This window comes from Salvelinus namaycush, chromosome 37, assembly GCF_016432855.1.
Source record: "Salvelinus namaycush isolate Seneca chromosome 37, SaNama_1.0, whole genome shotgun sequence".
NCBI classification, from domain to species: Eukaryota; Metazoa; Chordata; class Actinopteri; order Salmoniformes; family Salmonidae; genus Salvelinus; species Salvelinus namaycush.
The window spans coordinates 17,108,112-17,123,507 of NC_052343.1; the positions used below are offsets into that span (position 1 = coordinate 17,108,112).

Here is a 15,396-nt window from a genome sequence, read left to right on the forward strand (position 1 = left end):
ATCTCTCTCCACCAGGTGTAGCACTTCTCTCATCGTTTAAAAACAAGAAATGGACAGTGACGGGGGTAAGGGGGGATACCTAGTCATTTTTTGCGTCATCATTGCATACGATCATCATTCTCAAAGCCGCTGTTTACTTCTAAGATCACTTTAGCACCGCCCTAAAAACCCGATTAAAATTCGACACAAACCTTCAAGTAGGTATGTAATGACACATTATATAAACTCTTCATAGTGTTTTATTTACATTTTAGAGGCGATAAGGTGATAAGTTGGACAGATTGAGTGAAAAAAAGCAATTTTCCACACAATATCTCTCCTTCTCACTATCACGCATTAGTTTCGCTTCCCCACCCGCCATTTTTAAAAAGACACGACGGGGCTCATTGCCTGCTTGAATTATGCAGAAACGTGCAGCGTTTAGGTCATGTAATTGATTATGTTGGAAAGGGGAGAAATTGTGCTCTACAATGGTATTGACATTACAGTTGATCTGGAAGTATTACGTTTTTAGGGCGCTAAAATAAGGGCAATTGTACGGACCACAGTGATGTACGAGTTTACGTGAGTTTACGTTAGTAGTGCTGTAGTAGTTGTATACCAGGGGTAGTGCTGTAGTAGTAGTATACCAGTAGTAGTGCAGTAGTAGTATACCAGGGGTAGTGCTGCAGTAGGACTATACCAGGGGTACTATACCAGTAGTTGTATATCAGGGGTAGTGCTGTAGTAGTAGACCAGTAGTAGTGCTGTAGTAGTTGTATACCAGGGGTAGTGCTGTAGTAGTATACCAGTAGTAGTGCTGTAGTAGTTGTATACCAGGGGTAGTGCTGTAGTAGTAGACCAGTAGTAGTGCTGTAGTAGTTGTATACCAGGGGTAGTGCTGTAGTAGTATACCAGTAGTAGTGCTGTAGTAGTTGTATACCAGGGGTAGTGCTGTAGTAGTATACCAGTAGTAGTGCTGTAGTAGTTGTATACCAGGGGTAGTGCTCTAGTAGTATACCAGTAGTAGTGCTGCAGTAGTTGTATACCAGGGGTAGTGCTCTAGTAGTATACCAGTAGTAGTGCTGCAGTAGTTGTATACCAGGGGTAGTGCTCTAGTAGTATACCAGTAGTAGTGCTGCAGTAGTTGTATACCAGGGGTAGTATACCAGTAGTTGTATATCAGGGGTAGTGCTGTAGTAGTATACCAGTAGTAGTGCTGTAGTAGTTGTATACCAGGGGTAGTGCTCTAGTAGTATACCAGTAGTAGTGCTGTAGTAGTTGTATACCAGGGGTAGTATACCAGTAGTTGTATACCAGTAGTTGTATACCAGTAGTTGTATACCAGGGGTAGTGCTCTAGTAGTATACCTGTAGTAGTGCTGCAGTAGTTGTATACCAGGGGTAGTATACCAGTAGTGTAGTAGTACTGCAGTATTGGTGTAGTAGTAGTAGTAGTGTGCTACTGTATGAGGTGCTATATGACTGCATACAGTAGCATTCTGAACATTAATTTCTCTGGCAACATCTCTGGTGGACATTCCTGCAGTCAGCATGCCAATTGCACGCTCCCTCAACTTGAGACATCTGTGGCATTGTGTTGTGTGACAACTGCACATTTTAAAGCGATCTTTTATTGTCCCCAGCACCTGTGTAATGATTGTGCTGTTTAATCAGCTTCTTGATATGCCAGCTTCTTGATTATCTTGGCACAGGGGAAATGCTCACTAACAGGGATGTAAACAAATTTGTGCACAATTTGAGAGAAATAAGCTTTTTGTTCAATATATGTATACTTTACACTCCATTGTATTTTGATATCTTTATCTCTGCCATATACAAACGGTATATCAGCAAAATGTGATGTCTCTGACCATAGTGTTGAAATAGTCATTACATTAGATTAGAAGAGTGTACCAGACCAGTTAAATAGTCTTTATTTTATTTTTTATCAGGGCTCATAGGGCTGTAATGAAGTAGTGCACTATATAGGGTGTCAGTTGGGATGGATGTTCCCACTGTCTTCCACAGATGAGTTACTCAATTTATCTTCTGACCTGCAGCGAGTTCAAAAAAGGTACCATACCAGGCCTGTTACCAGTCTACAGAAGTCACATTATTGCTTCTCATACCACCCGGCATCCCACTGCTGGCTTGCTCTGAATGCTGGATGCTGCTCGAAGTGGTGTTGGAGGGCCAGTAGGAGGCACCCTTTCCTCTGCTCTAAAAAAAATATCCCAATGACCCAGGACAGTGTTTGGGGACATTGCCCTGTGTAGCGTGTCGTCTTTCGGATGGGACGTTAAACAGGTGTCCTGACTCTCTGTGGTCACTAAAGATCCCATGGCACTTATTGTTAAAGTAGGGGTGTTAACCCTGATGTCCTGGCTAAATTCCCAATCTGGCCCTCATACCATCATGGCCACCTAATCATCCCCAGCTGCCAATTGGCTCATACATCCCCCCTCCTCTCCCCCGTAACTATTCCCCAGGTCGTTGCTGTAAATGAGAAAATGTTCTCAGTCAACTTAACTGGTAAAATAAGGGTTAAATGAAATGGAGAAGAATTCTCTACCAAAGGTCTTCATTTCTTTTTAAATAGCTATTTACACTATGTACCTGAACAATGGATTTCAATTTGTTGATCAAAGATTTATTTAGTTAAGGTTCTGTTCTGTATTTAAAGCTATGTTTTAATGAGTTGAAATTAAACCAAGCTTTCATATTTATTTTCAAGTATTAATAAAATATATTTTTTTGTACTTAATGTTTCATTTGTGAGCATTTTCTATCAGTTGTGGACTAGTCTCAAGATGTCATAGAGATCCTAATGGCGTTGCATTTGCACTGAGCAATGCTGTTACTGATAACCTAAAGACAGATATCTGAGTGACAACTTCCATCGGTGATTAGGGGACACTGGGGGCAATTGTAAAAGTGTATTTTGCTCAGAGACCCCTTGAAGTAGGCCAGTTATGTTTTTATCATAAGGGAAAGAGGCGGATACCTAGTCAGTTGTACAACTGGATGCCTTCAACTGAAATGTGTCTTCCTCATTTAACCCTCTGAATCAGAGAGGTGCGGGGGGGCTGCCTTAATCAACATCCACGTCTTCGGCGCCCGGGGGAACAGTGGGTTAACTGCCTTGCTCTGGCTGCTTGGCTCATGCTCATTTTAACACTGCGTTACTTTTGTCCCCAACCCAGCAGCCATGACAATGTGCCTAGCAAGAGACTACAAGAGTGACATGTCAGTAACCATGTTTCTGTCACATGGTGGAAAAGTGATGGTTTCTTTTGGATCTGGGTTGAGCAGGCTCAGTGGAGTTGAGACCAGAACATTTAATAGATATTTAATAGTCATGGTTCCATTAGGTTTGGAATGTACTGTTCCTCTTTCTAGTTACAGTGACTGTTCTCTGGCTCAGGAACACATCTGAAACCATTGCAAGTTATTCAAACCACAAACAAACCGAAAACACAAGAACCAAAAAGGGGACACAGGAGGTAACGCAGCCCTGGGGGCCAGGTTTCTGATTTTCATTTATTTAAATCCAAAGTATACAGTGCCAATCATTGTCAGGATAGAATGTACAATGAACCTATAGATGATGGTAGTCTGGGTTATCTTCATCACCTGCTGTATAGACTTGAGGAAATAGATGGTGAAAGGGAAGGCTTATGGCCAGGTTTAGGATTTTCAACAATTTGATCCAATTTGATGATTTTGAAAGATAACCAATTCAATACTTTAAAATGGGAGAAATAAAATATTCATTTGACAAATGTAAAAAAAAAAAAAAAACACTTTAGGCTACACACAATGTAAACAGGTGAACAACTGCTCATTTGAATAACTTTTTGTTGAATTCATCAAAGTTCCTCAAAGCCTATGGGATGCAGGGTGAAGATATCATAATTTGTTAAGGTGATCATTTGTGTTAAATACTAACTAAATGTAATATGTCTCATTGTTGATACAGTCCACAGTTATCTGGACATTTCTTTGTGGGACTTTGGAACAGTTTGTACTCCAGCCTTTTCCTCTTGAAAAGAAACTCTCTTTCCCCACCTAGTGGTATAGTTGGGTAATAAACCCTATTTCATTGTGCAATTCAGGTTCCATGCCGTTTTCTCAATATTTGAGAAGTTATTTTGATTATATAGTTGATGATCATGGTGACGATGATGAATAGAATGATACAATGAAGAGGATGACGATGATCATTTTATCCATAGGATAATAACACATAGAATTAATGCAAAGTAATGCACAGAATTTGGCCTTCAGTGACCCATACATTTTTTTGGGGGGGGGGGGGGGTTTCCCACCTTGTGAATGTTTTAGTGTATATACCTCACCCCATCCCCTCTGAGGATGTTGACTGACTCCAGCACTTCCTGGTTCTGTCAGCAGCTGTGCTGTTCTCTGCAGTGATAGGTCCATCTGACATGAATGTGTGTCAGATGGCCAGTGACAATACCACTACTACTACTGCTGCAACTGCGGCTGCCTCCCTCTGCACTGCTCTCAATTATCTGAGTGAGAGAAAGAGAGAGAGAGAGAGAGAGAGAGAGAGAGAGAGAGAGAGAGGGGAAAAGGAGGGCAGGCCAAATAAAGCCATAGGTGCTTGTGCTGCTGGGAGAGGAGTGCCTGTTAGCATGCTATAAATACTTGATGCATCTGGAGGTTCAGGGTTGGCTACTGTCTGGGTCTCAGCAGACCAGATCACAGGCTATGTTGATCTAGTGATTTATAGAATTACTGATTTATTGGACTGGGACAGGGATTGGACCATCCCGGAGGTGACAGGCCATCATGCCCAGGATAGACGTGGATGTGAAGCTGGACTTTAAAGATGTCCTGTTCAGACCCAAGAGAAGCAGCCTGAAGAGCAGGTCAGAGGTAAGGAGAGGATGGGTTATTATAAACCAGCCTTTATAGCTGCTGTTGTAGATGTCTAATGAGTTTTGCCTTGTTAGCACAGAAACGTGAAAGGTGGAGCCATGGTGGACTCCCAAGGGGACCAAGAACATTAAGTCTTATGTACAATGTTCAAATCTACGTTGAATCACAAATGACATACTAACTAGCCCAAGCCAGCTGTGTTGGGTTGGTCAGTTGTGGAGGGTCAGTGGTGAAAGAGATACCATAGGATTCCATCTAGAACTGGTGACGTAGAGGATATCTGTGTAGAACATACTCTGGTTCCTTAGCCTGCTACAGCAGAGCACAGTAACCTCCCCTGTGTGTGTGTGGAGGTCACCTTCCCATAGCAAGGCTGGAATGTGCGTGTGTGTGCGCCTGTGCGTGCATGCTTGTGTGTGTTTGACTCTGCATGTTGGTCTTTGTGTGTGTGTGTGTGTGTGTGTGCATACGTCAATGTGTGTGTGTCTTTGTGCCTTCTCCCACTGCCTGCCTGGCACAGAGTTCACAATGTTCTGCCTGGCTAGCACCTGTCAACACCTATACCGCTATGTAATGACATGAGAGACATGACAAGAGACATGAAATGGCGTGATATGACACATGAAATGGCGTGATATGACACATGAAATGGCGTGATATGACACATGACACGGCGTGATATGATACATGACACACTGCGTTAAACGCTAACTAAATGGAATATGCCTCATTGTTGACAACAATCCACAGGCCGTTATTAGGACATTTGTGGCTGTTCCACAGCCTTTTTTTCAGGTAAGATACCAAAAATAATAATTTATAGTTGAATGAACATATGAGACAAATAGAGCAAACCCATCTCTTTAAGTTGGCTGAATTTTCTTCCTCCGTTTTCTCATATTAGAGCTTTTGTTGGGCCTACTAACAAAGTTCAGGTAACACTTTGAAACTGAAACAAGGCTTTGGAACCAGTTACTGAATAATGATTGGTTGAAAAAACTAGATTTGTGGGTGTTTCTATTTTATATATATATTTTTTTACAGAACATGACATGAGAGTCAGCCTTGCACCGTATTCCCATATGGCACTAGATTCCCTATATAGTGCACTTCTTTTGACCAGGGCCCATAGGGGACACTGAGTGTGACACTGAGTGTGCATCCCAAATGGCACCCTATTCCCTATATAATGCACCATAGGGCTCTCAAAAGTAGAGTACTATATAGGGAATAGGGTGCCATTTGGGATGTAGACAGAGACACTGTTAATCTGTTCTGTCCTACATCTGAAGTTCTAGTTGATTATTTTTTTTAATGATTTACCCAGACAGGCTGATTCAGGGTGAACCCAGACAGGCTGATTCAGGCTGATTCACAGACAGGCTGATTCAGGCTGATTCACAGTGAACCCAGACAGGCTGAGCTTCAGACTGATTCCTGATTAACCCAGACAGACAGGCTGATTCATGGTGAACACAGGCAGGCTGATTAAGGCTGATTCATGATGGACCCATTCAGGCTGATTCATGATGAACCCAGGCAGGCTGATTCAGGCTGATGTATGGTGAACCCAGGCAGGCTGATGCTCAGGCTGATTCATGATGAACCCAGGCAGGCTGAGGCAGGCTGATGTATGGTGAACCCAGGCAGGCTGATGCTCAGGCTAATTCATGATGAACCCAGGCAGGCTGATGCTCAGGCTGATTCATGATGAACCCAGGCAGGCTGAGGAAACAATGAGACATCATCATCAGAGGATTGAGATCAAGGCTTTTTGTTTATGTGTCGTTTTACTGTAGTTGGCACAATATTATGCTTTTAGCATACGGCCATACACTCACTAGCAGCCATTGGTTCGTTGATTAGTAATTGAATTAGATTGAAGGATGGATAATAGGTTATCTGTTGCCACCATTGTCATACATGTTATCCCAGATGGAGAGACGTCTCGGGGAGAAATATGAACATGAATATGATGAATATTTTTTAATCTACTTCAATACCAGTGTTCTAACTTATTTAAACCCTCAAACAGTTTCAATACAGGTCGTCACTCTGGGGTCAAACCCAGCAAACATCACCTGTATGTTATACATTACCACAACTTAACTGGTCTTCCCAATCCTCTCATGTTATGTCAACTGTCCTGACTTCAGGCAGTTTACCCACAACTCCTAGTGCTAAATGCCTGTGTGGTTTCCTCTTCGATTCCTCCTTTTTATGATGTGCATTTCTACCTTTTGGTGTTTCGAAAGGCGTTCATGAATAAAATGTGTGATTTATTGGCTTGCGTCCCAAATGGCACCCTCTGTTCTCTATGTAGTGCACATAGGGCTCTGGTCAGAAGTAGTGCACTATATAGGGAATAGGGTCCCATTTGGGATACACTTTGATTATTTATTGTTACTGTGCTCCCCTCCTCACAGGTGGACCTACGGAGGACGTTCACGTTCCGTAATTCCAAGCAGAGTTACCATGGCATCCCCATCATCGCTGCCAACATGGACACCACGGGCACCTTTGAGATGGCACAGGTCCTCAGCAAGGTAAGCACTGTACCGTTTGGGATTGTGCATTCCAAATGGCACTCTATTCCCAAATGGCACTCTATTCCCAAACGGCACTCTACTCCCAAATGGCACTCTATTCCCAAATGGCACCTTATTCCCAAATGGCACCTTATTCCCAAATGGCACCTTATTCCCAAACGGCACCCTATTCCCAAATGACGGCACCCTATTCCCAAATGACAGCACCCTATTCCAAATGATGGCACCCTATTCCCAAATGGCACCTTATTCCCAAACGGCACCCTATTCCCAAACGGCACCCTATTCCCAAACGGCACCCTATTCCCAAATGGCACCCTATTCCCAAATGGCACCCTATTCCCAAATGACGGCACCCTATTCCCAAACGGCACCTTATTCCCAAACGGCACCCTATTCCCAAACTGCACCCTATTCCCACAGGGCTCTGGTCAATAGTCAAATCAAATTGATTTTCAAATAGTCTGGGTAGCCATTTGATTAGCTGGTCAGGAGTTTCATGGCTTGGGCATAGAAGCAATTTAGGAGCCGCTTGGACCTAGACTTTGCGCTCCGGTACCGCTTGCCGTGCGGTAGCAGAGAGAACAGTCTATGAATAGAGTGGCTGGAGTCTTTGACAATTTTTAGGGCCTTCCTCTGACCACATCTGGTATAGAGATCCCGGATGGCAGGAATCTTGGCCCCAGTGATGTACTGGGCCGTTCGCACTACACTCTGTAGTGCCTTGCAGTCGGAGGCCAAGCAGTTGCCATACCAGGCAGTGATACAACCCATCAGGATGCTCTCGATGGTGCAGCTGTAAAACCTTTTGAGGATCTGAGAACCCATGCCAAATCTTTTCAGTCTCCTGAGGGGGAATAGGTTTTTTTCATGCCCTCTTCACAACTGTCTTGGTGTGCTTGAGCCATGTTAGTTTGTTGGTGATGACGCCAAGGAACTTGAAGCTCTCAACCTGCTCCACTACAGCCCCGTCGATGAGAATGGGAGCGTGCTCAGTCCTCCTTTTCCTGTAGTCCACAATCATCTCCTTTGTCTTGGTCACGTTGAGGGAGAGGTTGTTGTCCTTGCACCACACGATCAGGTCTCTGACCTCCTCCCTATAGGCTGTCTCATCGTTGTTGGTGATCAGGCCTACCTCTGTTGTGTCATCAGCAAACTTAATGATGGTGTTGGAGTTGCCATATGAGACACACACCTGGTGTGGTCATTAGAAACACTGCTGGACACATGCCATGGTAAGGATCAGGGAGTTACTACTGACCACGTGATCAGACCAGGACACATGCCATGGTAAGGATCAGGGAGTTTCTACTGACCACGTGATCAGACCAGAACACATGCCATGGTAAGGATCAGGGAGTTACTACTGACCACGTGATCAGACCAGGACACATGCCATGGTAAGGATCAGGGAGTTTCTACTGACCACGTGATCAGACCTGGACACATGCCATGGTAAGGATCAGGGAGTTACTACTGACCACGTGATCAGACCAGGACACATGCCATGGTAAGGATCAGGGAGTTTCTACTGACCACGTGATCAGACCTGGACACATGCCATGGTAAGGATCAGGGAGTTACTACTGACCACGTGATCAGACCTGGACACATGCCATGGTAAGGATCAGGGAGTTACTACTGACCACGTGATCAGACCTGGACACATGCCATGGTAAGGATCAGGGAGTTACTACTGACCACGTGATCAGACCTGGACACATGCCATGGTAAGGATCAGGGAGTTACTACTGACCACGTGATCAGACCAGGACACATGCCATGGTAAGGATCAGGGAGTTTCTACTGACCACGTGATCAGACCTGGACACATGCCATGGTAAGGATCAGGGAGTTTCTACTGACCACGTGATCAGACCTGGACACGTGCCATGGTAAGGATCAGGGAGTTACTACTGACCACGTGATCAGACCTGGACACATGCCATGGTAAGGATCAGGGAGTTACTACTGACCACGTGATCAGACCAGGAAAAACTCCAGTGGTTCTGTTGTTTCTCTGTCAACAACAACAACAACAAGTCCAGTCATCCCCAGGTCTGCTTCAGTGAAGTCTTGACAACCTGATGACCTGTGAAAGGGTTGACAGGGTGATGACCTGTGAAAGGGTAGCCGGGGTGATGACCTGTGAAAGGGTTGCCAGGGTGATGACCTGTGAAAGGGTAGCCGGGGTGATGACCTGTGAAAGGGTTGCCAGGGTGATGACGTGAAAGGTCAGTTGCCAGAGGACTAAGTAACGCTGTGAATTTCCGTTCTTCTTGTTTCTCTACATTCTCCTCTAGCAAACTCTCTTTACCGCCATGCAGAAGCACTACACTGTGGAGGAGTGGAAGGCTTTTGCAGCCAAGTTTCCAGAATGTTTGGAGGTTTGTAATAATCCTCGACAACAATGTTTGGAGGACAGCTAGAATTGTCTTCACACAGTATTTTCATGACCCCATGCAACAGTGGTGTCCTCAGGGTGTGAACAATGTATTGAATTCAGGAGTTGTTATGGAAATAGTGGGTGACCCATGGTAATGTTTCCAATGCTTATAAGAACTAGTGCTCTGATTTGTTATGGGAGTGCTTATAGTAGCACCCATAGAAGTATAATCGCTAGAACAGCCACCCCTTTACAAGTCAAGGATGCCATAATGTGTGCGCACTGGTAGCTATTTTGAGTTTCCCCCATGAGTTTACCAGTCAAATTGCCGTGGTCAGAGGCTCCAGACCCGTTCTAAGGATTCTATTTCTACGGTAGCACCTCCATCCTTCCAACCCTGGTTGTTCTCTCACACTGCTGCCCCGTCCCCCTCAGCACGTAGCGGTCAGCTCAGGCAGCGGTCAAGCCGACCTGGAGAAGCTGTGCAGCGTCCTGGAGACCGTCTCTGACATCAGATTCATCTGTCTGGACGTGGCCAACGGCTACTCTGAACACTTTGTGGAGTTTGTCAAAACCGTCAGGGGGAGGTTTCCCCAACACACTATCATGGTGAGGCCGTTCCATCAAGTTAACACAGCTGAACAGCTTTTGAAGACTTCATTTGCTTATGTCGTTTTAATTACTGCAAATATTCTTACATGTGCAATGTGATGTGCCATGCAATGTTAAACTATCACCTGTTTGGTAGTTAGTTGGTTTGGTAGCTGTATAGGGATTCTAAATGCTATGACTATGTCTGCCTGTGTGTCTGCCTGTGTGTCTGTCTGTGGTCAGGCTGGCAACGTGGTGACTGGAGAGATGGTGGAGGAGCTGATCCTGGCAGGAGCTGACATCATTAAAGTGGGTATTGGGCCAGGTGGGTCTGTTACTCTGGTACTCTGTTACTATGTCTGATACTCTGCCTGTTACTCTGTATGTTACTATGTTACTCTGTCTGTTACTCTGGTACTCCATCTGTTACTCTGTCTGTTACTCTGTCTGTTACCCCGTCGGTTACTCTGGTACTCCGCCTGTTACTCTGTCTGTTACTATGTCTGTTACTCCGACTGTTACTCTGGCTGTTACTCTGTCTGTTACTCTGTTACTCTGTCTGTTACTCTGTTACTCTGTCTGTTACTCTGTATGTTACTCTGTATGTTACTCTGGTACTCTGTCTGTTACTCTCTTACTCTGTCTGTTACTTTGTCTGTTACTCCGTATGTTACTCTGTCCGCTACTCTGCCTGTTACTCCGCCGGTTACTCTGTCGGTTATTCTGTCTGTTACCTTGTTACTCTATGTTACTATGTTACTCTGTCTGTTACTCTATGTTACTATGTTACTCTGTCTGTTACTCTATGTTACTATGTTACTCTGTCTGTTACTCTGTCTGTTACTCTGTCTGTTACTCTGTCTGTTACTCTATGTTACTATGTTACTCTGTCTGTTACTCTGTCTGTTACTCTGTCTGTTACTCTATGTTACTATGTTACTCTGTCTGTTACTCTGTCTGTTACTCTATGTTACTATGTTACTCTGTCTGTTACTCTGTCTGTTACTCTGTCTGTTACTCTATGTTACTATGTTACTCTGTCTGTTACTCTGTCTGTTACTCTATGTTACTATGTTACTCTGTCTGTTACTCTGTCTGTTACTCTATGTTACTATGTTACTCTGTCTGTTACTCTGTCTGTTACTCTATGTTACTATGTTACTCTATGTTACTATGTTACTCTGTCTGTTACTCTGTCTGTTACTCTATGTTACTATGTTACTCTGTCTGTTACTCTGTCTGTTACTCTGTCTGTTACTCTATGTTACTATGTTACTCTGTCTGTTACTCTGTCTGTTACTCTATGTTACTATGTTACTCTGTCTGTTACTCTGTCTGTTACTCTATGTTACTATGTTACTCTGTCTGTTACTCTGTCTGTTACTCTATGTTACTATGTTACTCTATGCTACTATGTTACTCTGTCTGTTACTCTGTCTGTTACTCTGTCTGTTACTCTATGTTACTATGTTACTCTGTCTGTTACTCTGTCTGTTACTCTATGTTACTATGTTACTCTATGTTACTATGTTACTCTGTCTGTTACTCTGTCTGTTACTCTATGTTACTATGTTACTCTGTCTGTTACTCTGTCTGTTACTCTATGTTACTATGTTACTCTGTCTGTTACTCTATGTTACTATGTTACTCTATGTTACTATGTTACTCTGTCTGTTACTCTATGTTACTATGTTACTCTGTCTGTTACCTTGTTACTCTGTTACTCTGTCTGTTACTCTATGTTACTATGTTACTCTGTCTGTTACTCTGTCTGTTACTCTATGTTACTATGTTACTCTGTCTGTTACTCTGTCTGTTACTCTATGTTACTATGTTACTCTATGTTACTATGTTACTCTGTCTGTTACTCTGTCTGTTACTCTATGTTACTATGTTACTCTGTCTGTTACTCTGTCTGTTACTCTGTCTGTTGCTCTGTCTGTTACTCTGTCTGTTACTCTATGTTACTATGTTACTCTGTCTGTTACTCTGTATGTTACTCTATGTTACTATGTTACTCTGTCTGTTACTCTGTCTGTTACTCTAGCACCCTCTTCCCTACATAGTGCACTATAAGTAGAGCACTATATGGAGTCATGAGTTCACCAGGGCTCCCTTCAAGAGAGAGAAATAGTTCAGCTGAGTGCATTCAGCTCCTGACAAACTGACACGTCATGATTCCCCTCTAGGTTCTGTGTGTACGACGCGTATTAAGACGGGAGTGGGATACCCCCAGCTCAGTGCTGTCATCGAGTGTGCAGACTCCGCCCACGGCCTGAAGGGTCACATCATCTCAGTGAGTGACCTCTGACCTCAAGAACCTTCTGACATTCTGACCTCTTGGGTCAGATTCAGGAGGGTGCAACGCACCTGCACAATACATGTATCTACACAACATTTATATCTGAACGAACCCAGGGGTTAAAGGTGCTGGAGCTCGGGTTACGCCTGGCTTTCCCTTTGAGAGATTAAACCACTGAACGTTCCACAATGTTTGCTCAATATGTTTTGTTTTATCTCACCAGGATGGCGGCTGCAGCTGTCCTGGCGATGTGGCTAAGGCATTTGGTGAGTCCTGGTTTGATAAATCATACTATCATAGTGACATTGTGTGTGTCCTATTCTCTATAGGGCCTGGTCATAGTAGTGCACTATATTGGTAATAGGATGCATTTGGAACGCATGCATTGTGTTGTGTCACTCAAAGATACTGCCTTGCCTGCCCCTCTCTCAACAGGGTTGTGTGTGTGTGTGTGTGTGTGTGATTCTAGGCGCTGGAGCTGATTTTGTGATGCTGGGGGGCATGCTGGCTGGCCACGACCAGTGTGCCGGGGAGGTCATTGAGAAGAATGGCAGAAAGGTCAAGCTGTTCTATGGGATGAGCTCTGACACGGCCATGAAGAAACATGTCGGGGGAGTGGCAGAGTACAGGTCAAATAATACTCATTTAGTGGGTGCTTATATCTGTCCTGTTTTACACATATGAATTGGAATTTTTTATTTTTGGGGGGGGCATATCCCACTCTCCCTGAGACGCCATCGGAGAGTGAGGTCACAGCCAGGGCCCTGGAGAAATTAGTGTTAAGTGCCTTGCTCAAGGGCCCTTCAGCAGATTGTTTTCACCTTGCCGGGGCTTCAAAGTAGCAACCTTACGGTTAATGGCCCAATGATCTAACTGCTAGGCCAGTGGTTCCCAGCCTTCTTCGGTTACTGTGCCACCAACTGAATTTAGCTCTGCCTGGAGTACCCCTGAAGTACCCCCTCGTGCATTTTACCAGGAGGCCTATGGTCTCATGAGTCTTCTCAAGTACCCCCGGGGGTCCTTGTACCCCTGGTTGGGAACCCCTGCAATAGCCTACCTTCCGCCCACACTATATAAATACAGTATCCTTTCAGTTTTTATGACTAACTAACTTACAAGCAAGAACACACATTTTCTTCACAAAATGTTCATTTAGTAGTTAGCTCTAGTCTATTTAGTACAAAACTGTTGATGATGTCGAAGACTAAGAAATCAATGTGCCTGATCAACCCAATGGAAAGACCATAGATTTATTGACACGTTTTCCCCTCTTCCTCAATCCCTCCATACCCCTCTCCTCCTCCTCCTGCAGAGCGTCAGAGGGCAGGACGGTGGAGGTACCGTACAGGGGGGATGTAGAGGCCACCATCAGGGACATTCTGGGTGGTCTGCGCTCCACCTGCACCTACGTAGGAGCTGCCAAACTGAAGGAGCTCAGTCGCAGGACCACCTTTATCAGAGTCACACAGCAGGCCAGCCACATGTTCACATAGTAGTAAATAGACGGACGGACGGACAGACAGACATGATCTTTCTTGTGGCTGTTTAGCACTTCACATCTTAATGCCTGATTTAAATTGTGCTGATTTCATTTAAAATGTAAAAGTGTGAATATACAACAATATTTATGTAAATGCATCAGTTACTTTCCCTGTACACAGTAGACAGAAAGAGGAGAAACAGAGAGAAATACCAACCTGGACTCAGGGGTAGACGTAACATAGTAAACTTATATCCGTGACACTCCAATTAGTATGATATGTAACGTTTGGCATGGTATTCTTTTGTGGATGTCCATCTTCCATTTCGTCGGATATGTTACGAATTATAATTCGTACAATATGTTACGAATTTTCAAAACGTATGATATGTTATGAATTCTAATTTGTTGAGGCTAAGGTTATCTAGGTGTCTAGGTGGCTAACGCTAATGTTAGCTAGGTGGCTAATGTTAGCCAGGTTAGGGATTAAGGTTAGGAGTTAGGTTTAAGTTAGGGTTAGGGGATGGGTTAGCTAACATGCTAAGTAGTTGCAAAAAATTGGTAAGTAGTTTCAAAGTTGCTAATTAGCTAAAATGATCAAATTGTCTGTGATGTTATTCAAACACACAGCCTTTGTGTTGCTTGATGTTCACGTTTTACACCTACCCATCCACCCTGTCCAACCACCCTACTTTCGTTTTTTGTCTTAAGTAACCTTCTGTCTTATGTAACCATACCAAATGTAACATATCATACTAAATTGAGTGTTTCAGAATTTGTATTTACATTTACTATGTTACGTGTAGTCTATGAGACCAGGCTGGAAAAACAGAGCACTAGAGTATGTTACGTGTAGTCTATGAGACCAGGCTGGAAAAAACAGAGTGCTAGAGTATGTTACGTGTAGTCTATGAGACCAGGCTGTAAAAAACAGAGCACTAGAGTATGTTACGTGTAGTCTATGAGACCAGGCTGGAAAAACAGAGCACTAGAGTATGTTACGTGTAGTCTATGAGACCAGGCTGGGAAAAACAGAGCACTAGAGTATGTTACGTGTAGTCTATGAGACCAGGCTGGAAAAAACAGAGCACTAGAGTATGTTACGTGTAGTCTATTACATTTACATTTTAGTCATTTAGCAGACGCTCTTATCCAGAGCGACTTACAGTAGAGTGCATACATTGCATACATTTTATTACATT

General features: G+C 43.8%; 1 protein-coding gene across 4 annotated transcripts; it reads left to right on the forward strand.

Annotated features, from left to right (window-relative positions):
* Nucleotides 1-4,322: 4,322 nt before the first annotated feature.
* Nucleotides 4,323-14,954, forward strand: LOC120031024 (GMP reductase 1). 4 transcript variants are annotated; one of them, XM_038976548.1, is made up of 9 exons: nucleotides 4,323-4,883; nucleotides 7,313-7,432; nucleotides 9,739-9,822; nucleotides 10,257-10,430; nucleotides 10,656-10,737; nucleotides 12,602-12,708; nucleotides 12,938-12,980; nucleotides 13,184-13,343; nucleotides 14,027-14,954. In XM_038976548.1, the coding sequence occupies exons 1-9, from the start codon at nucleotides 4,797-4,799 to the stop codon at nucleotides 14,205-14,207; spliced, it is 1,038 nt and encodes a 345-aa protein (XP_038832476.1). In that variant the 5' UTR covers nucleotides 4,323-4,796; the 3' UTR covers nucleotides 14,208-14,954. The 4 variants fall into 4 exon arrangements, with proteins under 4 accessions (XP_038832476.1, XP_038832473.1, XP_038832475.1 ...); XM_038976545.1 differs by lacking the exon at nucleotides 9,739-9,822 and having other exon boundaries at nucleotides 4,325-4,883; XM_038976547.1 differs by lacking the exons at nucleotides 9,739-9,822; nucleotides 10,257-10,430 and having other exon boundaries at nucleotides 4,326-4,883.
* The last annotated feature ends 442 nt before the right edge of the window (nucleotides 14,955-15,396 follow it).

Coding starts and splice junctions, on each gene's coding strand:
- LOC120031024 (XM_038976548.1), top strand. CDS start 4,797: ATGCCCAGGATAGACGTGGATGTGAAGCTGGACTTTAAAGATGTCCTG. Junction 4,884..7,312: donor GCCTGAAGAGCAGGTCAGAG/GTAAGGAGAGGA, acceptor CCCTCCTCACAG/GTGGACCTACGGAGGACGTT. Junction 7,433..9,738: donor TGGCACAGGTCCTCAGCAAG/GTAAGCACTGTA, acceptor ATTCTCCTCTAG/CAAACTCTCTTTACCGCCAT.